Source organism: Sinocyclocheilus rhinocerous, unplaced genomic scaffold (assembly GCF_001515625.1).
Source record: "Sinocyclocheilus rhinocerous isolate Xijiao unplaced genomic scaffold, SAMN03320098_v1.1 scaffold1477, whole genome shotgun sequence".
Lineage (NCBI taxonomy): Eukaryota > Metazoa > Chordata > Actinopteri > Cypriniformes > Cyprinidae > Sinocyclocheilus > Sinocyclocheilus rhinocerous.
The window spans coordinates 93,021-120,677 of record NW_015660907.1 but is presented as its reverse complement, the minus strand read 5'-3'; the positions used below and the strand labels follow the sequence as shown (position 1 = coordinate 120,677).

The following is a 27,657-nucleotide window of genomic DNA, read 5'->3' as shown; positions in this document are numbered from 1 at the left end:
AGAGAGAGGGGGGGGGGGGGGGGTTCGTCTCATAATCAGGCTCGTCTTATATTCGGGCCAATACGGTAATTTGAATGATTTATTCAGCATACAGCAAAGTGATGTTGAGTGGTGCAAAAATAAAGCAAAAAAAAAAAAAAAAATTAGCAGTGAAATATCTAATTTCGAGATGACAGCACTGTTCACGTCCTCGGACTCGGAATTATGCTTTTCTATGGCAACACTATCAACGCCTAAACAGAGCCTGCGGTGGTCAGGTGGTACAAGTCGTAGCTCTCAGAAAACTCCCAGTTCACAAGTTGTAATTACGAGTTCTACGAGGACGTGAACGCTTTTTACAAGTTGGAATCTCGTAATTACGGGAATTCCGATATGGCGTGAACGCACCAATAGACTCCATGCTTGAGTCTTTTGACTTGGGCCTGTGCGAACCCACCTAGCAATCACCCAGAATACCATAGCAACATTTTGGCAAATTCATACTGGCTATATCATCAACTTTTATTCCAGTGCATTACTTTTATAATGACATCTAATAAAACAAAAACGTCAAAAAACAAGTATTTACCATGTTAACAAACTATTTTTTGTCTGTGTTGTCACGTCTCTGGGTAGCAACATTCTGAATTTGTAAAGAATCAGTTGGCAGATTACCGTATTGTCCCGAATATAAGACGATATTTTTTTCTTGGAAATACATCTGAAAAAACGCGGTCGTCTTATATTCAGGGTCTAGACTTTGACATGTCAATAATACACCCACAACAATAGGTGGCGCCAAATACGCATAAAACGAGTGTGCAAGCAAAAAAAAAAAAAAAATTAGCAGTGAATTTTGAGAACTGCGTGTTTGTGAACATTTGAAGGGTTTATTTAGTACTAGGCTGTCATTCAGCAGATGATTTTATCTAATGAAACTTGTAGTGCACTTATTAGGGTAGAAGCACACTCTGGGCATGTGCACGTGCACAGGTGTGAATGCTCAGACAGTGCATTGCAAGTGCAACTTAAAGGGATAGTCCACCCAAAAAGGAAAATTCTGTTATCGTTTTCTCACTGTCATGTTGTTCCAAACTCATTAAACTTTGGTTAATCTTCAAAATACGAATTCATATATTTTAGAAGATACCTGAGAGCTTTCTGTCCCTCCATCGAAAGTCCAGGTGTTGTAAAATGAATCAATATGATCAAAGTCTTGTGAAGAGATATTATTGCTTTATATGATGAACAGGTTTAGGCTTTAGGCTTTTATTGTAATCTAAACAGTGATCGACACATAAATAGAGAGCATGTTTTAGGTTCTGTGTTTACCATACATGATGCCTCTATGTATGTGTTTATATATGAATAAACTAGTGCTGTCAAACGATTAATTGCGATTAATCGCATTCAATAAAAGTTTTTGTTCACATAATATATGTGTACCATGTATATTTATTATGTATATATAAATACGAACACATGCATTTATTTATTTAAGAAAAATATGTAATGTTTATATTTTAAATATATTTATATATCATATAGCCTAAATTATATGAATATAAACATATACATGTAAATACATGTAAATATTTTCAAAATATATGCTGTATGTGTGTGCTTTTATATATACATAATAAATATACACAGTATACAAACATATTATGTAAACAAAAACTTTTATTTTGGATGCGATTAATCGCGATTAATCGTTTGGCAGCACTAGAACAAACACATAAAATAAATCTGTTCATCATATAAAGCAAATGTTGTCTCAAGACTTGGATTAAACTGCTTGATTCATATGGATTTTTATGACACCTTTATGACCTTTTAGGATCTTCTAAGGTTCGGTTACCTGGACTTTCTATGGAGTGACAGAAACCTCTCATGTTTTATTAGGTTTAGAACGACATGAAGGGGAATAAATAATGACAGAATTTTCATTTTTTGCATTCTTGCATTGCTGCGTTGTTATTATCGGTTTATCTTTTCAGTAAGATTCTTGTCAAACAGTTGCTCTACCATGACATTAGTAGTTTACGTAAAAGAGAAAAATGAGCACAGAAGAAAATAATTTATGCTATAGAGCCTCCTGTGGCAATGCTGAGATGATGTACTTCTGACACTCTTTTCAGATGTATAATACAGCTGCTATACAATATAACTTTCTGAAATATTGCTATTAGCAAAACCTTTCAAGGCCCTGTGATGTGTAGGCATTACTGTTTGCGTGCCTGCTGAGATGAGGTGCACAAGGACAGCAGATCTAATCAAAACAAGTGGCTGTTGTAAACATGCTCACAGAAACACATGGTAGCATCTGGCTTCCTGTCTCAGAGCTCTAAACTTCCATGCAGACTTCACACCGAAATCTGCCGACTAATTAACACCTGTCACGCCACACGTGCCATTCGGAGGATGCAAGTGAGAATTTTATCATCATAACTGGCATTCCAAAGGCAGCCATACCAAAATGCTTTTGAATAGAATAGAATAGAATAGAATAGGAAAATGTGTTGCTATCTAAATTAGCAGTTTTATTCATATTAATGTTAAATATGACTCAAAAAACATGACTACATTGGGTTATGCCATCAAAAGTCATTTTTTAAGGAATAAAATCAGGTCATTTTTTTTCAGGTCAAGTCTTATGACCTTAAATGTTTTTAACTTGGCTGTAGTGACTTTACATGCATAGGAAAACTGAACTATAATGTTAGCTTCTCTCTGTTTTGGCCTTAGCACTGCATTTGGGAACCCTTCACTATCATTAGAAATGTTGTTATATAATTAACTGTTTCTTAATGTCATGCACCTCGTGATGAAAATAACCCGCACTTCATTGTGTTGCAATTACTAAGATCACTGTAGCTTGACAAAAACAATGTTCCTCAATACAGTGCCGTTTTGACGTTTAATTAAAACACAAACTTTCCTCTCCTCTTCTAGGAAACCAAAATCAACTGTGTGCGACTGGCTACCAAAGGTATGAGAATTGTTTCACTTATTTTTTTAGCTTGTATGAATGAAACATTTTATTATTAATTACTATTGATTTATTCGTTTATTTATTTGCCTGTCCCTTTGTATATCCAGATGAGACTTGCTTTGGAAAAGTTCTTTGGCTGGGTTGATATTTGGATAGTTTTGTCCTATTTAAGTCCCTGTAGCTAAACACAATCAATCAATAAAATTCAATGAAATAATGTTTTGGTTGGAATTAAGCAGATGTAATATTAGAAATGTCATGTCCTCTGTATTCTTAATAGACCTTTGATTTTATAGTGGAACCCATTACTAAACATGATGAGGTACAAAGAAAGAAAGAAAAAAAAAAGGACGAAACCTTTTCATTTAAGTTGTACATTCAGACAAAGCTCAGTTGCATCAGACTGAGATTAGTGCTTTTGGTTTCATTGAAAAATCTGAAATCCCATTTTATTTTACCTGCATGATTATTTGCCTCTGGCCAACAATTCTTTTCAGTTTCTTTTGCTCCATTTCATTTCCCCTTCTCTCCGTAAAAAGACCATTTTACATAATCAGTTCCAGGAACAGAGCAATCACAAGAGACTTTCTATTATTTAATGGACATCACAGATAAAGAGACACTATAGCCGTGCAGCGCTACAGACTCATCATATTTTTTTTTCCTTCCCCATTCTTTCTTTTCCAGTTTTCTTTCATTTCTTTTGGCTTTTTCTCCATCTTATTCAATAAGCTTGCTTCTGCACACACCTGTTTGTTTGTTTGTTTGTTTTGCTGAACTCATTTTATTTTGCTCCATGTCAGGCTTTTTTTTTTCTATTCTTTTGGTCATGGCCTGTTTTCCTTTCATATCCCAGATAGATCCGTCCTGAGTTGGGTTTTTATTATGATTGTAAAAACCAATTACTTTTGTGTTTCTGCTTTAGAAACACATGCTTTACACTTTGTGATGCCTTGGATACAGACATTTGAGAGTTTCAACCTTTCCTTGCCTTTTTAATATTGGTGTTTTTAATAGTTTTAGATTACGGGGTGAATTCACTAAACGGTTTTTGAGAATGAAATAGTGCTACACTGTATTTAATTGCCATTCATTTGAATGCAAACACGTCTCTTTTCTATGTGCACTAGACTGATTTAAGGTTACGCCTTGTTCGTAAAACCCAGCTCTGTGTTCTGAAATACCATTAAGTTATGTTTGCCTAGATGTTTTGGTTATCAAAGAGTGTAGTTTCTGTATTTTAAATAACTCATTCAAGGAATAGTTCACCCAAAAATGGAAATTTACACGCCATCTAAGATACAGATGAGTTTGTTTGTTTGTTTGTTGGAACAAATTTAGATAAATGTAGCATTACAGCACTTGTTCATCAGTGGATCATCTGCAGTGAATGGGTGTCGTCAGAAAGAGAGTCCAAACAGCTGATAAAAACATCACAGCAATCCACAAGTATTCCACACCACTCCAGTCCATCAGTTAATGTTGTGTTTTTTGCAAACATGCATCTTTTCACCTTACAAAATGTTAATTGATGGACATTTCTCCAGATCTCTCCTTATGAACCTGCATCTAGGATGGCCTGAGTGTGCGTACGTTTTCAGCAAATTCTCATTTTTGGGTGAACTATTTCTTTCAGGTGTTTGGATTGCAGTGGTAGAACATGCAAATTTTCTAGTGTCATTAGCACAGTTACCTAATTTGAATAATTCCTTTATTAAATCGGTTGATAAAACAATGCAATTGCATATAAATGACAGCAGACGCAATTCAGTCTTAGTGAATTCCCCCCGTATTTTTTTTTTCATTCAATCGGAGACTCAGAATAGAACAAATTTTCAAAGCAACATAAGGCCTCAACTTGTAAAATATTTGCATGAATATGAAAAATATCTATTTATAAAATTTTCTATAACTCTTATGCTTACTCTGTCAGTTCCACTAGATGATTCTGGAGTAATATTATTTTTCCCGTGTGAAACAGCCTACCTGTTGTATCCTACACATTTCAGTTTCCTTTCCAGCCAAATGTTACTCGCTCGAAGGAAGCTCAGATGATTGAGTTGAAAACATAATTCTTTAGAATATTTTTTCTTTCCTTCTTTTCTCTCATGCATGCCGGCCTGGAACGTAAAACCTTGTGTTAGTGGTAATAGGTAGGGGACAAAATACCACGCCCTACATACTTGTCATTCCCAGTGAAGGTGAATATTATACCATAGTCAAACTTTTCTTTCTTCTTTGTTCTTTCCACCCATCCACATTTCTTAAGAGAGTCCAAACAGCTGATAAAAACATCACAGCAATCCACAAGTATTCCACACCACTCCAGTCCATCAGTTAATGTTGTGTTTTTTGCAAACATGCATCTTTTCACCTTACAAAATGTTAATTGATGGACATTTCTCCAGATCTCTCCTTATGAACCTGCATCTAGGATGGCCTGAGTGTGCGTACGTTTTCAGCAAATTCTCATTTTTGGGTGAACTATTTCTTTCAGGTGTTTGGATTGCAGTGGTAGAACTGTATTATATCAGTTAAGTATGTCAAATCCACCACATCCTTGCACTCAGAACCTGGCGTGCAAGCTGGGGAATTGATACATGCAATTTTGCAATTTTGAATTCAGATCAAATTTTGTAAGTCTCATTGGCATAGTTACCTAATTTGCATAATTCCTTTATTGAATCGGCTGATAAAACAATGCAAATACAAATAAACAACAGCAGACGCAATTCAGTCTTAGTGCATTCCCCCGTTTTTTTATTTTTTCCATTTTCATACAATTGGAGACTCAGATAGAACAATTTTTCAAAGCCACATAAGGCCTCAACTGGTAAAATATTTGCATTCATATGAAAAATATCTATTTATAAAATTTTCTATAACTCTTATGCTTACTCTGTCAGTTCCACTAGATGATTCTGGAGTAATATTATTTTTCCCGTGTGAAACAGCCTACCTGTTGTATCCTACACATTTCAGTTTCCTTTCCAGCCAAATGTTACTCACTCGAAGGAAGCTCAGATGCTTGAGTTGAAAGCATAATTCTTTAGACTATTTTTTCTTTCCTTCTTTTCTCTCATGCATGCCGGCCTGGAACGTAAAACCTTGTGTTAGTGGTAATAGGTAGGGGACAAAATACCACGCCCTACATACTTGTCATTCCCAGTGAAGGTGAATATTATACCATAGTCAAACTTTTCTTTCTTCTTTGTTCTTTCCACCCATCCACATTTCTTCTGCTGTTGTTTCCTTCTCTACTTTATTATTTTTATTCAGTCTTTTTTTTTTTTTTCAAATCTTGTTCCTTTATTCTGCTTTTCTCCATCGGCATCTTAATGCATTTTTGCATGTCTGGTTCACTAAAAAGTCTAGCTGGTTCTCATTGACTCCATTGACACTATTGTAATTTGGGACCCTGAGAATGTACAGTGCCGCCCACATGTCTTAAATGATCGTATTATTATTAATATTTCATGTTTAAAAACAACAGATATCCCCTCTCTAGGATAGTTTTGCTCATGACCTTGTTATGCTCTGAAAAATGGAATCCATAATTAATATCAGTTATCCTCTTTTAAAGAAAATTGCCTACTTAGAAATTACATAATCTTGCTTTAAATGATCTGAAAAAAATCATTATGTATTTCTTATTTATAAAAAAATTATATGTATTTTAATTTTATGTATAAATGTTATATTATTTATTTATTTTTACTTTAGCTCTATAGCCCTTCTATTGTTCTGGAGTGAATTAATTCATTTTTGTTTTACCCAGACCATTACTTAATTACTGTTTGGTTATGCATAAAAATGTTTTACAGTAGAGCTTAATAAGTTTCTGAGCAAAATGTAAGCATAAAGTGATATGTTGCCTTACCTACAACACTCCGCCCCTTACATGTGCAAGTGACCGCTTCACCTAACATGACCCCAGTCATACATTCTGACCCTGCCAGCCTAACCGGTGTGTGTGTGTGTGTGTGTGTGTGTGTGTATGTGTGTGTGTGTGTGTGTGTGCGCGCATGTGAGTGTGTTTGCCAGCATGTGTATGTTTGTGTGCGTTTACTATTCTAGATATGTATTCCTGTGCATATATGCAATGTGTGCGGAATAATTAAGACTACTTAATTGTGCTTAATTGTAATGGGAAGAGTACTTCATTGTTATATTTGTTTATTGTATGTTCATATTATTCTTCATTTATTCCTAATATTAATTTAGTATACAGTATTGAAGCAGTTTGCTGTTCTAATCAGATGTCAATCTCTAACACATATGCACACACACATGCACACACAGGTGTCAGTTCTTTAGTTCCAGTGCAGTAAGGTCCACGTTTCGTTGCTTCTCCATTTCACTCTACAGTCATATGCAATATGTTCAATTGCCCTGACTGAAATTACAAATTGCTTGCACTAAAATATCTCACATTTCTAAAGGGTCTTGCTGGATATCTGCTTTGCACAGGAGATAGCCGACTTTTAGCCAGCTAGTGAACCGTTGCAATGCCTAATCGTCTGAATTATGCAGATTACAGCTTTCGTCATTTACGTTTTAAATGCATATTTTGACATGCAGTTATAAGGATCATAAGTATATTTTAAGAGTTGAATTTGAGTGTACAGTGGCCCCAAAAAGTAATTCGACACTTGAAACTTAAATATGCATGAATGTCATTGCACTAGTTAGCGTATGCATAGTGGGGTTTATTGTAAAGAAAGATCACAAATACAAAATATTGGACTTTTGCACAGTACTTAACTACAAAATGCATTTAGAAATAACATTATTTAATGGCAGATGTAACTTGGATTGATATTTTGTGATATTTTCATTCTGTGAAATGAAATTCAGATATTTTTAGGTGTGGCTTTTCCAGACATTTTTTTGGGCCAGCAATATTCACTATGCAATAAAAAGCACAATCTAGTTGTGTTTGCTGCATTATCGCAACAGTTCCAATAACAGGCAAAAGAAACAAACTAAAGACATCATGCATTATGCATGTGCACTTTGAGCTTGAAATCAATTGTCAGTTTACACAAATACCTTTGTTTCTCAATGCTCCCATCTGGAATTTAACAAAATGCTCAAAACCAACAATGCTTAAATATAAACCCAAATGCACTTGTGAATTAGAAACAGAAGGATTTTGAACTAAATGTATTTAAAATCCACCCATTAACCTCCCTGTATTTGCTGAAGGGGGATGCTTTTTTGAGATATTAGCATCATGGGTTGTTTATATGGCTGCCTGATCTTAATCCCAGTCCATTTGAGATTATAATTCTGTTAGATGCATCCAATGACGCATCTGTAATCCTGTCAGCTGCAGAACAATGGCAATAGTGATGTCAGCAATGATGTGCACCCGCATAAACCTTTGCATAATCCCTCAGCCTACAGACCTGCTTTAAATAAAGTTATACAAAAGTGCCATTTCACACGCTAACAGAACCACACAGAGTATCGCAAAATGCCAGCAATTAAAATGGCAACTCACCCACTCCAACTCCCCCTGTATATGGTAGGGATTAAATTTTAATATGATGGGCTTTGATAATAATTCCTCTTTGATACTTAATTTTACCCCCTCAAAATAAAAGGATTTGCATAGTCGCATATTTTATTGGGCATACAAGCAGGGCTCGTGGGTGAAGGGAAATGTACAGTGCTTCTATAATCAAGGGCAGATTGTTTTTCTGTATTATTTTACATAACATGTTATGGTAAATAAAAAATAGCACAGCTCTTACAGGATCGCTGACCTATGATTGCTAAGATCCTTATGATTCATATGAGTGTAAGAGTCATTAGAACCAATATTATTGTCAAAATTATACCAATACAAGCACTTAGAATCACTTTCTAACCATTTTATTAGGTTGTGGGCGGTACGTATGAAATTAACTGTTATAAAATCATTATTTAAAGCTGTAGTTTGAACCATTTTTGTTCCAAAGAACCTTTCAATGAACATTAAAAGAATAGTTTTTTTTTCTTAGTGTGAAGAACATTTAAAAAATCTCAAGAATCGTTTTCCACTTTAAAGATCTAAAAAATTCAATTCAAAACGTGTGTTTTCATAGTGATGCCATAAAAGAACCATTTTTGGTTCTTTAAAGAACCTTTCAGTGAATAGTTTTTAAAAAACTGTTATATTTCTTAGTGTGAAAAGCATTTTTATAATCTGAGGAATTAATTTTGAATTTTATTGGTTCTTCACGGTACTGTAGAAGCCAGTAAACCTTTATTTGTGACTGCATCAAATAGTCTTTAAGACACATCACCAAAACCATGATTTACTGCTTGCTATTGCTGGTCAAAAGGGAAGCATTTTCTTTACAGAGTGCATTTTATTGGACACAGATTTAAACGGATAATTTTTGTACCAGTAAATTTTAAATGTACATACTAAAAACTCATCTGGTCAATTCTTAGGTGTATGCTGCCATATAGAGCTCTATGAGAAGTGATTTTCTGTTCTAAAGGGTCAGTAAAATGAGTCAACTGGTTGGTCAAGATTAATATTGTTGTATTGTCGTGAAGATAGCGCTGTCTTGGAGGTTGATATCAGAACATAGACTGAAAGAACCCCATCATGGAGTAAGTGTGTGTGAGTGTTTGTGTGTGTGAATCATGAACTGTTGAACTCAATCAGATCAGAGCAGACTGGAGGACATGGAGTTCAGTTACTACGTTGATAGAGGAGAACACATAGTCCATCCGCATAGACCGTCCATAGCGCTCCCTTCACTTTCTGACAGCTGTAGATGGAGCCAAAATGTGTTTGGCTGGAAAGCACTCCAAAGACTAGCAAGGTTAGCAGAGATTGGCTCAGTGTTCTTTTCAAAGGTCAAAAGAAACTAAAGTTGTGAATGTTTTTAAAAGTCCAGTCTCAGATGTCTTTTAGGGGTTTGCTTATGCCACCTTAGATTGCAAACCCATTGGAAATTAATGACTTCTGATCACTGATGTCATTGGAAATCACTGTCAGCACATATACATAATATTTTTTTTTATCATGTTCATATCTGAACGTCCTTAGAACACCTTGATAAGCAAAACTTTTACTAAACTTTTACATTTACTGAATCTTGAATGAGTTTTTACTCCATCGACATTCAAAAACATTCTCGTGTGTGTATGTATATTTACACAAATTTTTTGTACTGAAAAACAAGACAAAAATACTGTTTTGTTTTGCTCTGAAGGTTTAGCTCTTCAACGTACTGTTCCAGAAATGTCTGTACGTTTAATGTTCGCTCATGCTTAAAAGAACTGTACGGTTTGAGGGAAATAAATAAATCTAATTATTGAGCTTACATGAAAGCAAACCGCCCACATAGAGAGATCAATGCATTAATATGCAACAGATTGTTAAAGATGTCACACTGGCAGGTTAAAACATTCTCTTAAAGGCGAAGTGAAGGTAAATATAACAACATAATTGTTTAATCATTCAACGCAGGGATTACATGCTTTCCTAAGGTTTGTGTATCTGTACATATATTATGCAACTAGGCTATTTATTTATATCTATATATATTTGAAGTCTATGCAACCTTTCTTCTTCATATCATATCATTATTATATGGTGGAATATGTTTCATTTAGTTCAGGCTTTGAAAATAAAATGCAAAGATGATTATGATCTTTTCAACAGTGAAATATGAACAACAAACAGCTAACGCTCTTTCATAGACATAATGGCAATTTCACAGTAGAATTACATGCCTGATGAAGGCAGATGAGCCGTTTGGTGTGGAGCAACGCTAATCTGAAAAGTATTTTCTAAAAATCATGCATTGTCGTACAGATTTTATACAGATATTACAATAACAATATATTGCATGCAAGTATGCAACACGCATATGCACACAAAGACACACATACATCTGCATGAATCTCTGCCTTCATCCTCTTTTTGTTTCTTGTTTCCATATTTCATGCCTGCATTCCTTGTGTTGAATTGTCTTTTGGTTTTTTTGCATTCTCTAACCCAGAATCCAAAGGCCCTAAAGTGTTTCATTTCACCACAGTGATCCAGTATTTGAAAAGCTCCTTAAGGTCTTTTTTTTTTTTTGTCTGTTGCCTGTTAATTAATACCATTCAATAAACGATTCCCCTTTGCCATAAACCCGCCACACAGTAATGATCAATGTCACTTGTGCATTTGTTTTGTCTGAATTTAAATGCATTTAATTAATTTGATTTTGAATGCGTGTGTCTTTCGTTTTCTGTCTTTGGTCTGGTTGTATGTATTGTATGAAAGTGTGAGAACATGAGATGTGCTTCTATGTACTTTCTGTTAGTGTTTTCATTTGATTCTTGTGTTTGTTTGTTTTGTGTGTGTCACCGTAGAGCCTTTCTCGACAGCTCTTGTCTTAGTTAAAGGCCCTTTCTCTTCTTTGTGATGTACTTGTTGCTTTAAAGGTGCATCTACCCAGAATTCCAATGACATAGAGCCTGAAAAACAGGTGGACAGCACTGTAAAGATGGCAGGCGTCATTGCGGGAATCCTCATGTTTGTCATCATTCTCCTGGGCGTTCTCCTCACCTTCAAACGCAGGTACTGCTTACATAAACACACACACATATACACACACACTTCGTTTAATATTACAATGAATAATAGAATTTGAATGTACAGTAGCTGAGGCGCTTTTCTTTTCAGAGGAATTTGAGGGTGTTAGTTAGCATTGCTTTTGACATAATCAGCTTTTGTGTCTCCTGGTGAAACATGCACACTGGCTTTCTTTCATTACATCACTTCCTCTCACCAACTTTACCGCCCACCCCCCAACACACCTCCTCATGTCATTGTGCCTTACAAGAGCCCACCTCTTCCCATAGTGTCTCTGCCGTCCCTGCCGCACACCGACACTCACACAGCTCTTGCTCCTCGTAGATCTTTCCTCTAGTGTCTGTCTGTAACGGTTTATTTAGACTAGGCATGAATTACGGGGGTGTTTGTCTGACCTGCTATTTAAGGCTTGAACCCTTTAAATTGAAGCCACAACTAGAGTTTGAGGTAGAAGGGATAGGGTTGAAAAGATCCTATCAGAGACAGAGCGATATATCAGCCATATAATTCCTGCACTTGTGTAAGTGGTAGTTCCCTTGTTACAAAATCTATCTGCAGTCTTATCTAAACATATAGATATTTAATAATAAACTGTTTCGGTTTTTAAAGTATTTTAGTGAATCTTCAGTAAATGTGTGAAATAAGCATTTAATTTCAGAACTTTGATGCGTGATTCATTTTGCATTATTAAATTACATTATTTATACTATATTGGCATTATATTGGTCTTAGAAATGTATTAATAAGTGAATTTTCTTCAAATATTGTGTGAAATAGGTTTATGCATGTTATATGCATGTCTCGTTTTGCATTCTTCAATTGAATAATTAATAATACATGACATTATATTGGTCTTATAGGAAATCATTAATGAACTTTCACAGAATTTCTTTTCAGATTTTATGTGAAATTAGTTTATGTGTGTTGTATGCCTCTCTTTTTACATTATTAAATTGAATTATTTATAATATGTTGGCATTAAATAGGCCACTGGTCATATTAAATATAGTATGCTACATTCAAATAGTATACTAGTTTGAGAATGTAAGCAAGTCGCAAGTTATTTATGGTTTTTGTTTTCTTTTTCTTTTTCTTGCCAACTGCTTTCTGCTGTATGCTTCACAAACATTCAGACTATTTGCCTCATACAATTAGCATTGTACTTTTATTGACCACAGAAAACCTGGAGGTAAAGAGAATTTTATCGTAAAATGTTTTTGTAGATTTTCTAGTGGTCATGACAGCAGTAATTCATCAAATGATGGAGACGAGCATTATAACTAGGCACATATCCAGATGCACATTGTAGTTAAGCACACTTTCTGCATTCCAAAGAGCCAATTTAAGTGTACTGTATATACTGAAGCTCAGAAGCTCATGTCAGAATGGGACAGTCTGCTGCATCTTCCAATACCAAGCACTCAGAACGAGATGATAAACTGCCCTGTACCTGATTTGAATCATTAATTTAAGTGCTCAAATGAAATACACCATCTGGGGTTGCAATCATTTTCAATGTGTGTGCTGCTTCTTTTTTTTTTTTTTATTCAATCTCTGCATATTAAACTATGACAAGAAAAAGTATTTTAACCTCTTAAAAACTTGATTACTTCTTTAAGAACTCATGTAAATTCCTTGAAACTCATTTAATAATTTGCACATTGTGTAGCATTAGATGGACTATAATGAATAACCTATAGATCACACTCGAACCCCACTGTGAAGCACTATTCCTGTTCTTCATGGCATAGTTAGGATTTGCACTCATGCTGCTTTCCTCAAATAGCTGATTAAGTTGACCACGTCTTTATGCATATGAACCTAAAGCTAGGAGTTTTTCATTTGTTTTTTAACCCGTTTGATTGTTCAGAAGGGCAAGGTGATAACCGGGACCTTAGAGCGAACGGCACATTGCCCATACAAGCCACAGTCAGAAATACAATAGTGGTTAAAACCACCAGCTAAATCAATAAGCTCTAATTACCATGAATTGTAAAGGAGAGCTTGACAGCACCATTGTTAATGCGTCACTGTCTGGAGCAGCGTGAATTGAAACTTAATGATAGATCTCGCTATTAAAAGAGCGGGAATCAAAAGGTTAGCCATGAATGGCCTTAGTAGGTGTTCGTCTTCCACAGCCGATGGAGGAAGGACACTTCTGCTATTCATAAGACAGGAACTTGAGGCTTGAATATTACAATAATAGCTTGTGCTTTTTTGTCATTATTCTGATGTGTGGGAGTCATAGCGACAGAAGTTATATGCAAATACAAGAGTTCCTCAAGTCTGGATTCACACAAATAACTCAGACTGTGGTTGCTTTGAAAACTTTACAGCTATAATGCATGCATTTAGACACCACCGTACTGTAGCATTGTGTTCCCAACCCTAGTAAGCTGCTTCATTGTCTGCAATCTATATAGGCGGCTGCCTTTTAAGACCGTCAGAGTATGTGTTTACATGTTGCTGAGTTAGCAACTCCAAACTCTTAAGAAACTCAAAAATACATATTGCATGCACATATTGGATTAAATATTTTTAGTACCTGTGAAAGAGTAGAAAATCATGCTGTATTGTGCAAAAGTTGATGTAAATTAGATTTAAATTGTTAGTTCATGAATGTGAATTTGAATTGAATTGGCCATTTTGTTGTTCTATCCTTCTGTCTATCTGTCGTTCAATATCAATCATTCTATCATTTTATCAGTTGTTCTCTCTTTAAGGCCCATAAACCTTCAAAACTTCAAAAAATCTAAAATTTAAAACAAGATTTTGTCAAAACATTCAAAATTTGTCTTGACAACCTTTGCTTTTGTGGTTAAAAATTTCAGTTTAAATATAAATGTATTTAATTTAATAAATAAATAATGTAAATTTTATTTAAATAAAAAAAGATTTTGTGCTTAAAAGTACTGCTACATTTTTAAATATAAAAGAATAATAAAAATAATTTAATCAAATAATATTTATTGTATTTCAATTCAATTCATTTTTTTTTGCATTAAAATTGTGTATCATGTTACCCACCTTAATTCAAATTTAGGACATAAATTAGAATTTTAAAGGCATTCTCAATTCAATCCTGAATGGCACACAGTCCTGTTACTGGATATTTGTTTATTTCGTGACTAACGCAAACAATATTATCCATGTCCAATTTTGGGTTTAAAAGGTCAAGCATATCAGTACATACAGGTAGCGCACATTTTCTGTTTTCAAGCACATTGTGTTGATTTCTTAAATATATACATGCATGTGTTTGTATTTATATGTACATAATACATTGTGTAATACACAGTACACACACATATACTGTACGTATTATGTGAACAAAAACTTTTATTTTGGATGCGATTAATCGCGATTAATCCTTTGACAGCACTAATTTTAAGTAAATATTCAGCTGTTTAGGGAAGCAGCTCAATAGGGTTTGGAACAAACTCTAGTCTAGTGCACTAGAATTGTACATTTTAAGCATCAGAGGACTCAGGAATTCAATTTGCGATGATTGTAGATGTCTGCACTCTAGTTACACACGAACAAGAAAAGGCAAAATCTTTTGATCATTCATATTTTAGCCACTGACACCAGCACTTAAGTCAGGCCATGACGTCTCGTGAATTGCAGCGTTTTACATGTCTTTCAGTCACCATGAATTATTTCTGTGGCATCAAAAATGCTTGCAAACTCATACGCTATGCTTTTTTATCTCTCAGAGCTTGTGTAAAGCATGTTTTTTTAAAGGCAGGAGAGATGGACTTCATTTTTAAACTAATAATACAAGGATGAATGGAGTGGACAGGCTGAGTCTAATGGCAAATTGATGTTTTACTTCTTGGTAATAAAATGTCCCCTCAGGCGTCTTTGACCAAGCCTAGGATAGATTGTAATTAATAATGGATGGCTCGCATATCTCTTAAAACTGGAATTGTGGCCTCCTTCTTCCATTGAGCCACAGGAGATTTGGCTCCGGTGCCATTCAGTTTGGAAACCTAAACACACTGTGCACGACCTGAAAGGAACATGCTTTGGTCATAATTCTCCATTAAGTCTAATGTGCTGTTTCACATTTCTGTATGCCACCTGTTATGTACAACAGGTCATATTTTTTCCTTAAAACTTGTAGGATTTGTCTCAGAAGAACGGTTAAGAACATGTCTAGGTCACATTAAACCCTAAAATCAAAGTATTTTAATAAATAAAAGCCTGTTTTGGGGCTATTTCTTTTGCTGTTGTGACATTATTTCATGACAAAAAAAAAAAAAACTTTTTCCCTCAAATTCTCATTACCGTAACATGTCTAGATAATTCTCATTATTCTCAATTGATTGTCATTGCATTTTTAAATACTGCAATACATTTTACAATTAAATTCCGCCTACATTAGGACAATACTATTGACCATGGTGTATACTTTATTTATTTATTTATGTGTTTATTTGTTTATTTATTTTCGTTTATGTATATTTATATATTAACATTTTTCTCCACATTACTGTAATGAAAATTGGATGGAAAATGTGCTTAATTGTCATCTTAAAAAAAAGCTTAATGCTCTTGAATGGTCTTTTTTTCTATGATTTTAGGGTGAAATGTGACCCAGACATGTTCTTGACTATTCAAAACTAATCTCACATGGTAATGTCATATGTACACCGGCTATAGTGTGTTTTTAAGGTAAATAACCCAGCTCAAAATGTAGACTGATGTATAATGTGCTGAAACGTTTCTTTGTGAGGCATGGGACAGTGTAACATTTCCATCTCAGCACTCACCCGCTCACTCAAGCTTCTCCATTTCAGCTAGAGTCAAAGCTCAATGGGTTGCATGCAGCGCAGTACGTACACTCACAGTTTGGCCTACCACAAAGGAAACCCTCAGATGCTGTATTATATGCTGTGAAGTATGAAAAGGTGATGTTAGTGTGTGTGTATGTGCATGTGTGAGTGTGTGTTACTTAACCTCTAGACTCATACCCTGTCTTTTATTTCTCCTCCTCTGGGCTGCGTCCGCTAGAGAAATCCACACCTGGAGAACTCTAAGTGTGGGGTATTGTATATTTAATTCTAGCCACAGTACGCATCCTGAGCCCATTCGCACACCATTTTTTTTTATTTGATCCCATTTGTGTCGTTATATGCTTTTCTTTATTTATTTAACATTTGGTTTTTGTCATTCACATTTTGGCACATGCACGGAAACTATCATCTTGATTTGTTTGTATTAGTGATTAAATACAAGCTCTGTTCCCAAACCTAGTGAGCTGTCTTGCTGCCTACTTAGCCACCTGCTGTCTAAAACAACAGACTGATTTGGAGTGCTGTATATATGCAGAAAATATAAATAAATAAATAAATAAAAACTCATACTTTAGCTCACAGAATATGAGACATAACTTATTTTAGGAGAATTTACTCTAATACTCCAATAAGCCTAAAAATAACACCGTATTGAATAAAATAGCAAAATATTGAATAAAATAAAAGTATATTAATAATTGAGATTTTTATTGCATTGGCAAGTTTAGAATGGCATTGAACATATCATGTTTTTCAATGTTGTGATCTCAGTGAAAGAAAGAAATCCAAAATAGCAATAAAATTGACAATGCAAGAAAAATCTCTATATGCTATTATTAGCATATAAATGCATAAAATATATATAAATGAAAAAATATATGAATATGAAGGTTTACACCATGATAATGGTAGTGTGCTAATATATACTGAATTAAATTGAAAAGTCGTTCTATTGCGGTATACATTTAGTGCAATCCCAAAATTAGCTCAGTAAAAAAATAAAAATAAATTCATTAATGAAACTGCCGATGCAAGATGAATAATAGTGAATATTATCCCTAAAATCCCTAAATGCATAATGAGATCAGTGAATAAAATAAATCGGACCGGAATTGATGACAGAAGAAAAATTTTAAGGTGAAGGATACATCAAGGATTGTTTTAAAAGCAAGCAATCTTATAAGGCGGCATCTATTGAGCTTCTGTGATGCCTTAAAATGCTGTCTCTGTAGGCCGTTTACTAGGTTTTGGAACAGAGCAATAGCGGTTGTTGGTGTTAATTGTGAAAGTATGACGCTATTGCTCGCTATCAGTGTGGCCTGTGTTTAATGTGCTTTTTTCTGCATTCTCACTCTTGTTTTTAATTGCTTGTTGTTGTGCATTGTCGCTGTTAAATGTTAGAGAAATCTGCAGTGATTTGTGCCGGGAAATTTAAGGGCGGTTCAAATGTCACTACATTACCATATTAAAATAAGTTTAATTTCTGCAGCGAATCCCGTAGCCTGTTAGATCACCTTCTCATAAATAGCATTAGCATATGTCCCATGGTGCAACAATTACAGAGAAAAGGGCACTTGATTCGCTCAGAGAGTGGCTTCAAATGATACTTTATACTGCAATCCAGGCTAGCTGGTAATTATTCCTCTTTAATACTGTCACAACCCTGCCTCGTGTGCCGCACTACGCCGTTAAGCTAATATGTTATGTTCATGAAGGCAAAGGGTGATTACTCCCACGCCAAGACACCTACACAACCAACTGTATAGAGGATTTAGCTTAAAGCGCAGAGGTTGCCAGGTCTTTTCTGTAATCTTACGAAAATCACACAACTGCAACATTACTGGGAACACATTATAATGTCAGTGCTTAAGGTCGTTTGGCTTGGATTACAGAGGGCAACAGTAACAGGTAAACGATTTATGGTTTATGGTACGTTTTCACATCGGAATTGTATAGGCTGTAAAGTAGCTCTTTGCAATATAGAACCAGAAACTGAGGCGTTGTGGGTTTTCTTTTCAGCCTGTTAAATATAATGTTGTAGCACCATAAATCGATATTAAAAAGGGTCTCTTTGAAATCCTTAAACATAACAGCACTGAAATATTCATAGCAATATTCCATAAGCTGACATGCATCAGCCCCTTTTAATAGCAATTTCGGTCTTGTATTTCAGGGTACTGATGTGGAAGCACTGACTTGTTGGAAATTGGGGTCATAAGCTTTATTTAATTTAATTTATTGTTTAATTTATTATTTATTTTATTTTATATTATTATTTTATTTTGTGGTCAGTTTATCATGTAGTCCCTCTTTTTCTTTTTCCTGAAAAACAATTATTATATGGAACATTTTACTAAAAGTTCACATTTTCTGCGAATGCCACTTCAGAGACTCTATACAGTTCTTTAGTCATGTTTTCTTGAAAACAGTTATTTTTCCACCCTTACAATTTAATTGTTGATACAGTTAAGAATTACTTGTAAACAATACTTAAAAAAAAAAAATGGTTTCCCATATGTTACATATTTGTTGATATATGAATTATTTAAGAATTATTTGAAAACATTCTTTGTTATTATTAGCTAACGTCTTTGCAGGTGAATTAGGTATCCTTGCTTATTGTTAAGTATAATGTAATTGGCTCTGCGCAATCTTTCAGTAACATCGTCTTTGCAGACTCTTTGTGACAGATTCATAAAACAATCCACGCTGAAATGATCTGCTGCTGTTCCACTTGAACGGTTAAAATACCTTGTTAAAAATAAACTTTCCTAACATTGGGATCACTCATTTGCATAGAACCCTAAAAGATGGAGGTAGATTTGACTTTTCATGACATGACCTTTTTAAATACCTTCAGTCTGGTTTTGGATCCGTTTTGCTTTTTAACATGAAGCCAGAAGTGCATAAGTGGCATTATCTGATTCCACATCAGAGCTCCAATGCTGAGAGATCTCATGAGGTGCAAGTATATTATGTGAAATATAGTGGCTTATGATCGGCCCCGCTGAAAATAGACGTATGTGATGATTCAGTGTGTAATCATATGCATAGGCAGCACAGCTATTACACAAAGTGTTGGTCTATTTCTCCCTCGGTCAGCATTACCGTGGAGAGATGAGGGAGTCGATCTTAGACAGAGTTCGTTCGGACACTACTCAGTCCCAGACCATTAAACACACACTCAGACACACACACAGAAACTGCAGCATGGCCCTGCACTCAACACACGGCAGTGAATCTCTTGCACATCTATGTGGTTTCGATCAATGACAGACCTAGACATTAAGCAATTTGACATAAATAATAGATGACTGCTATAGGGGGACAATGTGATAGCATAAAACAGCACACATATAGAGTGAGACAGAAAGAGATCATTTATTAATATGGTGCATATGAAAGTATCAATACAAATTATGAGGTACCATGCTATTATTTGAAGTACCTTGGAGTGCCAGCATAAATTGTTACTTTATTTAATGTACATATTGTGGCAATACTTTTTATTTATTTATTTGTTATTTTATTTAACTGTGTTAAATTTTATTTTATTTTATTTTTTACCATGGTAAAATTATGTTTTTGGACATGTACCATGGTTGTATGTGAGCATAGTTTATATATTATTACGAGTTTATATTATTAAGTTAACAAAGTATATATATATATATATATATATATAATTTTGAGCTACATTTAGGTTTAGTTATAATTAGTTTTATATTAACGCAGTAGAAGTCTTTGGTATATTGGCTTTATGTTGGTAGGCGTGGATGTGGATGTGTGAGAGATGTGTGCACACTTCTACATGCTTGTCAGCCGATTGTGCGTTTGCTTTTAAGCCTGAATGGATGAATGAACAATTTTATGATCTAATAAACCACGCTGTCTCATTTACAGTCATTAGCTGAAATAAAGTTGCATGAAATCTTCGGCACTTTGTTAAACAAACCAACCTTTTGTCAAGTTCCGAACGCTTTCTCTTCCCGTCTTCCTCCACCCTCCCTCTCTCCCGTGTAAAGTGGCGGTGCATGCGTGTAACATCACTGTGGGTATCACACTTTCTCCTCACACCAGAAATGCGTCTCGTTTCAGGAATGATGATAAATCACAGGAGAGCCCAAAAAAATAATAAAGAGGCCACTTATGCTGCGAGCTCCTCGCAGTTCTACTCTATTAATATTTATGGCCACCTTCGCCCGCCGTGGTGCTCTTCACTTCGCTCTCTTTTATTAATATAATCAGAACAATGTCAGCAGGCCATTTTAAAGGGCCATTGAGATGAAATGGCCAAAGATGGATGCCCCCGCTGCATATGCATGCCTCCGAACGCATCGAGCGTTTGCATCTGTTTTAGCACCGTCAGCCTGTCGCAAAATACATTTTCCATAACAGCCCATACCCAAACTGTGTTTTTATTGCCTACAGAGAAGTCACGGGGTCATTAAATATATTTACTTTGGTGCTGCTTTAGCGATAAAGCGAGCAGTTTGGGTGCTATAGCTTGCTTTTATGATACACAAAGCGTACAGGCAAGAATTTAGTGTTTGTGTAACTTAATGCAGCTGTGTGCCAAAGAATAACTCTGACAGGCTGATGCATGATTATTTCGGTTTGTATTATTGTAAAGATTTGTGCAAAGTGGGAGGTTTTGAGGGTATTTGTAGCGTGAAAACATGTTAATAACTCAGGCTAGTGTATGATTTCATTAGCAGTTTCATTTTGTCATGAAGGTTTATACATTTTGATTGATAGATGATAGATGAAATATAATTACTTTGGTGGGGTTTTTATCATTGTAAAGGTTTGCTCAAAATGTTAAGGTTATTTATAAATCATTACTTGAAAAATGTTAAAGCCAATATAGCTAGTTACAATAGCAGGTTTGTATTAAAGTTTTTTGGTATTAAAATTTTAAAGGATATTTTATGTATATTTATTTTTTTTTAATTATATTAATAAATATATTATTAATATATGATATTTGATATTAATCAATTTACAGCTTGTTATTCATTTATATTATTACTTACTATAATTTTAATTATTACTTTATATGATTATATGAAAGGTTTGAGCAAAATGGCCAAATTTGAAAGTTGTTTGACAATTGTTAGCATGAAAACATGTTATTAACATGGGTTTGTTTCAGTGTAAAGGTTTGCACAGTGGCAAATTTGAAGTTCATTTCTAAATTGTAAAAAGCAAAGAATGCAGCTTGTGGAAGAGCGATAAAAAGCAGTGAGCGCAGTCAAGATGCAGACGGCCATGAAGTCACTAATTGACAACTTCACTTGCATGTCATCACCGATATTACAGTTAATCGAATCGCCGTTAACAGACGCCATCTGGTCTTTATTATGGTATCAGGCTGCTATCGCCGTCCTAGCTTGCCGTATGTCACCTCCTCTCGTCTTTACCCGGAAGGAACCGGTCCACAGAGACGTCAGCGCTGATAAACTCTGATGACAAGGCCTCATTTTGGAGTAGCAAAAGCGTGATGTGTTCGCCAACTGCTTTTGGTGTCTCTTGTCCTCCTCCTTTCTCTTTCTGTCCCTCTTAAGCTCATAACAGAGAACAGAGCTACAACATGTCTGTGAAACACCCACCATTCCTGTCCATCTCTTTAGCTGTCCAAACACACACTCCCACCAGTACAGGTATATAGACTTTTCCTTCTTTTTGTTCTCTTTCTCACTTTTTCTTTCACTTGAAGGGAAGCCAGATGTGCAGTTTCATACATTTCATTTGTTGTTTAATTATCATTTTTTACAGATTTACTATTACTAACTATTACTGATGCAAAGGCCGTTTACAACCCTAAATTTACAGCCTCAGGTAGCATAAATCCTTAGCTTAGCTACATGAAGCTGTGTAGCATTTTCTTGTCTAAATAAAACATTATGTGGTCAGCATGTAACAGTGGGAAGTTTTAATATTTTTGTCATTAAACATCTCTTTATTTACAATACTGATCACTAATCAATGTGTTTGTCCTTTTTTGGTTCCTTTTTTATTTTATTTTTTTATTATATTTTATTTTATTTTTAAAATTTTATTCTATTGTGGTATTTTTATTATTATTATTATTATATTTTAATTTGTATTTTTCATATTGTTTAAATATTTATATTTTATTTATATTTTCATATTTCCATATTTTTTATTTTATTATATTAAATATTTTATTGATTTTTTTGTTGTTCTTTTGTTTTGTTTTCTTTCTTATTTTTGTTTTGTCCTTATCTTGCTGCTCCAGAAGAAATGCGTATTCCTACTCTTATTACCTGTAAGTAGCATTAAATACAGAAATTTTTTTTTTATGCTTTCCTATTAATTTTTCTTTTAACAATTCCTGAAAAGTATTTTAAAACCTCCTTAGTTCATTAGAAGTAAAAGTAAGAGAATGAATTAAATGAAATTAAAGTTAAGTGACAATTAATCTTAGTACCAAAAGTCTCCTAACTTTGCCATGGTGAACAAAGCTTTTCAAAATGAAGAAAAATTCAATTTCATCGCAAAGTGTTAAATCGGTTTTATATTCATCACACTTTGCTCCAATATTTCAGCATCACAGTAGTTCCATTAGTGTCATGCAGGGAATTCTGGGAATATCAGTTTACAGTTTTTGACTGTAAATTATACATTGATTTGTTATTTTTACTTCTAAAAACTGTAAAATTAACAGCATTTTACTGTAAAATTACATGAAATGTCTGGTTAGATATTTTACATTTTTTCCCTGTATATAGTACGGGAACTTACTGTTAACCTATTAACAGTTTTTTCCCGTAGCGTTTTTACAAAATTTTGCAGTTAAAATGACACTTATTTTTTACAGTGTAGCAAACACAATCGATTTCGGCCATAAACCGTCTTATGCACTATATACCTACAGTTTTTTTTAGATTGCATTGAAACATTAGAAGGCCCACAGTTATAAATTGCTCTCGTGTGCACGTAAATTGATGTGGCTCCACTGTTATCTTGTTATTATCGACTATTGCTTGTTCAGCTCAAATCCCTTTGGTCTGCGAACTCCACCTCTACTTTTTATTACTTTTCCGTTACGCTTAAACTATTCACTATTACCTCGACTGTTATGCCTGCCTCAGCATTTTACTGTGCGGGATTGTTTCATTTGCGCTGTGTGCAACAGAGCCTAGCTGCAGGATGTTTACCTCATGCGTTAAAGGATTTAAAAGCTCAGATTCACAGTCGGACTACTATGTGCATTCTCCCCGGTCCTGAAATATAGATGAAAGTAGGAACACAGCTCTTTCAAAAGGATATCATCTGAGAGGGCAAAGGCAGAGAGCTACAGGCTAAAGCTAACCGTGACGCCAATATATTCCCCAAACCCAGAGAGCGAGGCGTTCTCATATTCAGCGAGGTTGTTATGGGCTTTTCAGCGTGCATGTTCAGATTTAGTAGCGGAATCAGTGCACATTTTCACTCTTGTCCTTGCCCAGTCTCAAACAAAAGTTTACCATGAGGAAATAAATTTTTACTTTGATACCAATTTGTAATCTTGTATTCAAGGCCTACAAGTAACACTCACCAAGCACCAAATGCGTCTGAAAAACAGCACTGACGGGTATATGAAACAGTGTTACTCACCAGTTGGCCAGTACCTTTTTTGTATTAATTCTATCAATGCCTGAGAATGCGCTATGGTTTAGTATGATTATCAAATGGCAATGATTGTGTTGTAATTATATAAATATGTAACCTGATGTGCTGTGTAGTGATTATTATCAAAACTTGTAATGTGAAGCATTTATAAATGTTGTCAACAAAGAAAGGCATTTTAAAAGACATTTCCCTGCATTTTAAGCCAAAATAAAAGCTCTATGATTTAACTTTCGAAATATCTAGATATTTTGAATATCTAAATAAATTATTAAATAAATAAATATACATAAATACAAATCTCTTAATAATAATGATAATAATAATTGCAGTTAGATGTGCTTCCCCAATTTGTTCTGGCTGTTACAGATTTTTGAGTATGTAGTAAGACATGACACTTGCGTAGCACTTTAAAATCAATACCACAGATTACTTTTTGGGCCAGATTTACTAACAGCTTGCACCAGCACAAACCGACTTTTGCCGTTAAAATAGTACTGTCAGGATTTACTTAAGTTAAGTGTCTTCCTTTGATCATCTGTATAAACTTGTCCTGTTGTGGATGGATTTGAAGGAAACTAGCTAAAAAACAGAAGGAGACAGCCAGCAGCAGCACGCAAAGAGAGATGGGACCCGTAGGCACAGCGGATAAAAGCACAGGAAAAGTCAGCACCTTACACAAGGACACAGATTACTTTTTGGGCCAGATTTACTAACAGCTTGCACCAGCACAAACCGACTTTTGCCGTTAAAATAGTACTGTCAGGATTTACTTAAGTTGCGCAGTGAAGAATTAGTGCTGAAAAGGCATGGACACAGTTATTTTTGGGCCTGACCTTATTGAATATGCATTTGTAGGAGTTTCCCTTTCAGTTGGAAAATTTATGCGAGGAGAGTATTCAAATGAATCACGCAACGTGATTTACTAACATTTGCGCTCGACAAACTACTGGTATTTGCGTCATTAATGCCCAAAAAAGCATGTCTTAAAGCAGGCGGTAATTTTCGCTGCTCTTTTTTAGATTGCGCTGGTCATTATGGAAATGATCTGGTTGCGTCTGTGTTCTTTAATGTGCGCATTGTTAGTAAATAACCTGTAGAATTTTCCCCTCCCATCGGTGCTTTTATGGAATTGCACTCTAACACTAATTTGCCCCGTTTAGTAAATCTGGCCCTTTATTTGAAATGTACTATGATTTTAGGGTGATACAACAGTCATAATATATGGTGCTTTTGATGTTTATTCCAGATTCATCAGCATGTCTACTCCAAAAACTTTTTGTGCATGCATTTACACGTTTGGCAGATGCTTTTATACAAAGTGACTTAAGGGCATTCAAAGACATCAATAGAGTTTTAACACCGTGTTCCCTGGGAATCAAACCCATGACTTTGTCCTTCCTGATGACATGCCCTACAAGTTAACCTTATGCATGCAAGCAACTGAATAATAGTGGTTAATGTAAAGGTTATTTTGAGATCTTCTGCATGCTTACTAACACTGCTTAGACGTGCACTTCCTGGCCAGCTGCCTTGTCTTTGTACTATTTCCTCCATTCTAGTTTTAGCTCATTCAAGTGTGATACCCTTATTAATGAACATTTGGTGAATTTTATGCATGAATGAAGAGCAAAATCAAGCCAGATTTTACAGCTATCTCCTCATTGTTCCCCCCTTGCTCTTTCTCTTTTACAAAAAGCCATTAACAAAAGTTGGTGCTATAAATACTGTTTATGGTGCCCTAACTATATTATAGCCTTCACTTTTAATGAAGTGCTGCTCTGACATTCATTAAATAAGGATTATCTATAGTTTATGCCACTTGCAATATGTCCAGAATTTGGCACTTGAAACGAGACCTATTACTGCAGCAATCAATGGGTTATCTAATGGCTGTTGTATTACAAAATACTGTGACCTTCAACATACATTGTGGGATGAGCCAATGGTTGTTGACTATGCTGTCTTGGTAGGGAGCACTCTAGGTTTTGGTATAGAGGTTGTGCGTTGCAGTTTCTACAACGAAATCTCAGCACTTTCTAGCCATCACATTGATGCTTGGCTGCTTAATTGGAAAGTCGTGACCCCTCTCTTATTACTTCTTGGTGTTAAGACCTGCTTCTGAACACTTTTCGTCCTCTTTTGATCCTCAGTCACCAAAAACCAATGTTACTGAATTTATTTTCCAACCTAGGTTAAATGGCCCCAATTTTAAAGGTTGGCCTGGTTTTTGTAGAAGCTGAAACTCTATTTGATTTTTTTAAATTCCCAGCAGAGAAAATAACAAAACAAAGACTTATTATCAGCTTGGCCCCGTAAGAGAAGGGAGCACATATTGAGGTCAAATGGTGTTCCGTGGGACCTGGAGAATCAGAGTCATTTTATTGGATGACTCCAATCCATTGCTGACAGTAATATCTTCCTTGAAGTTCTGTGCACTAAAGTGTGGGGAGACCTCAGCTTATGAACGGCCAGACAAATCAACAAATCAAGGAGCAGCAGAAGTGAAGTCTGCTGCCTTTATAAAAACTGCCATAGATTACTTTTATTTGATTATATTTTGAGGCCATTTTATGGATAATAAGGCAGGAAATGACAGGTGAAGAGGTGGGATGAGATCAGGAAATGTTGCAAACCACATTTAAACAGCACAGCTCAGTGTGTCAAAGACATAACCGCTAGGTCACTTATTCAACATGTCACAGTTTTAACAACGATATAATACTTTCATAGTGCGATGCTATCTGTAGTTAATGAAACATTGCAGCTGTCATCCATGTGTGCGCTGCCCATTGCAACAGTTCTGTACTGGACCTTTAAGAGAAAGCATTGCAATATATTAATATGTTATTAATGTATAGTACTTTAATATGTTTGTTTGCAAGTGAATGTGTTCGTGTACAAGTCTTTCCTGATCAATAGACTTGTAGTGTTCAATTGGCTTTGTTCTGCATGGCAAGGTTTTGAGCTTCTCTCTCTTGATCTGAGTAGGTTTGTGATTTTTCTTCTCTCTCTTTCTCACTCACTGGCATATATCACTGCAGAATATATATTTTAGATGATAATACAGAAATCTTACAGTCAGTGCCATTGGAATAGCCAAATGCCAGCCTCACTTCTTGTCCTCTATGTGCCCAGTGTCTGTTCGTGTGTGTTTGCCTTGTATATCTTGTATGTCAGTTTTACAGCAGTGTTGTGGCAGTGCTTTGGTTTAGTGCTGTATACTGTTACTATTATGCTCTTATACTATACATATATGTCTAACCTAAAACCGGCAAGTCTAGCAGTAACTACTGTAACTTGATAACTGATTTTAATAACCTTTGTTTGCCCCCCCCCCAATAAAAAAAAAAAGTTATTGCCTTTGCACATTTAAACATGTTTGTACAACAGTTAAACAGTTTGCACTAGCCAAAAGCATTGCACCAGCACTGAAGTGTCTTCTTTTGATCATGTGTATAAACTTGCCCTGTTGTGGATGGATTTGAAGGAAACTAGCTAAAAAACAGAAGGAGACAGCCAGCAGCAGCACGCAAAGAGAGATGGGACCCGTAGGCACAGCGGATAAAAGCACAGGAAAAGTCAGCACCTTACACAAGGACGATCCGTTCTCCACCAGCAACCAGGACCTCAACGGATTCTGTGAGTTCAGCAAATAT

General features: G+C 35.2%; 2 protein-coding genes and 1 pseudogene across 2 annotated transcripts in view; all 3 read left to right on the top strand.

Annotated features, from left to right (window-relative positions):
• LOC107726133 (receptor-type tyrosine-protein phosphatase T-like) overlaps positions 1-5,512 on the top strand; it is a 121,401-nt gene extending 115,889 nt beyond the window's left edge. The window contains exons 13-15 of the mRNA XM_016535644.1: positions 2,935-2,971; positions 5,119-5,175; positions 5,472-5,512. Coding sequence (XP_016391130.1) covers positions 2,935-2,971; positions 5,119-5,175; positions 5,472-5,512 — 135 coding nt within the window. The remainder of the gene's footprint in view (positions 1-2,934; positions 2,972-5,118; positions 5,176-5,471) is intronic.
• A 583-nt stretch (positions 5,513-6,095) lies between these two features.
• Positions 6,096-24,714, top strand: LOC107726132 (receptor-type tyrosine-protein phosphatase T-like). The gene is made up of 5 exons (XM_016535642.1): positions 6,096-6,148; positions 11,414-11,549; positions 16,581-16,613; positions 22,626-22,655; positions 24,573-24,714. Exons 2-5 carry the CDS (start codon positions 11,476-11,478, stop codon positions 24,712-24,714), a joined length of 279 nt encoding a protein of 92 aa, XP_016391128.1. The 5' UTR covers positions 6,096-6,148; positions 11,414-11,475.
• Positions 24,715-27,391: 2,677 nt separating this feature from the next.
• The window catches only part of LOC107726134 (receptor-type tyrosine-protein phosphatase T-like), an 81,958-nt pseudogene continuing 81,692 nt past the window's right edge, over positions 27,392-27,657 (top strand).

Excerpts from the sequence above, each read along its gene's own strand:
- LOC107726132 (XM_016535642.1), top strand. The coding sequence starts at position 11,476 with ATGGCAGGCGTCATTGCGGGAATCCTCATGTTTGTCATCATTCTCCTG. Across the intron at positions 16,614-22,625 it reads TGGAGAACTCTAAGTGTGGG|AAGAAATGCGTATTCCTACT; the intron begins GTATTGTATATT and ends TTGCTGCTCCAG. Across the intron at positions 22,656-24,572 it reads TATTCCTACTCTTATTACCT|GAAACTAGCTAAAAAACAGA; the intron begins GTAAGTAGCATT and ends ATGGATTTGAAG.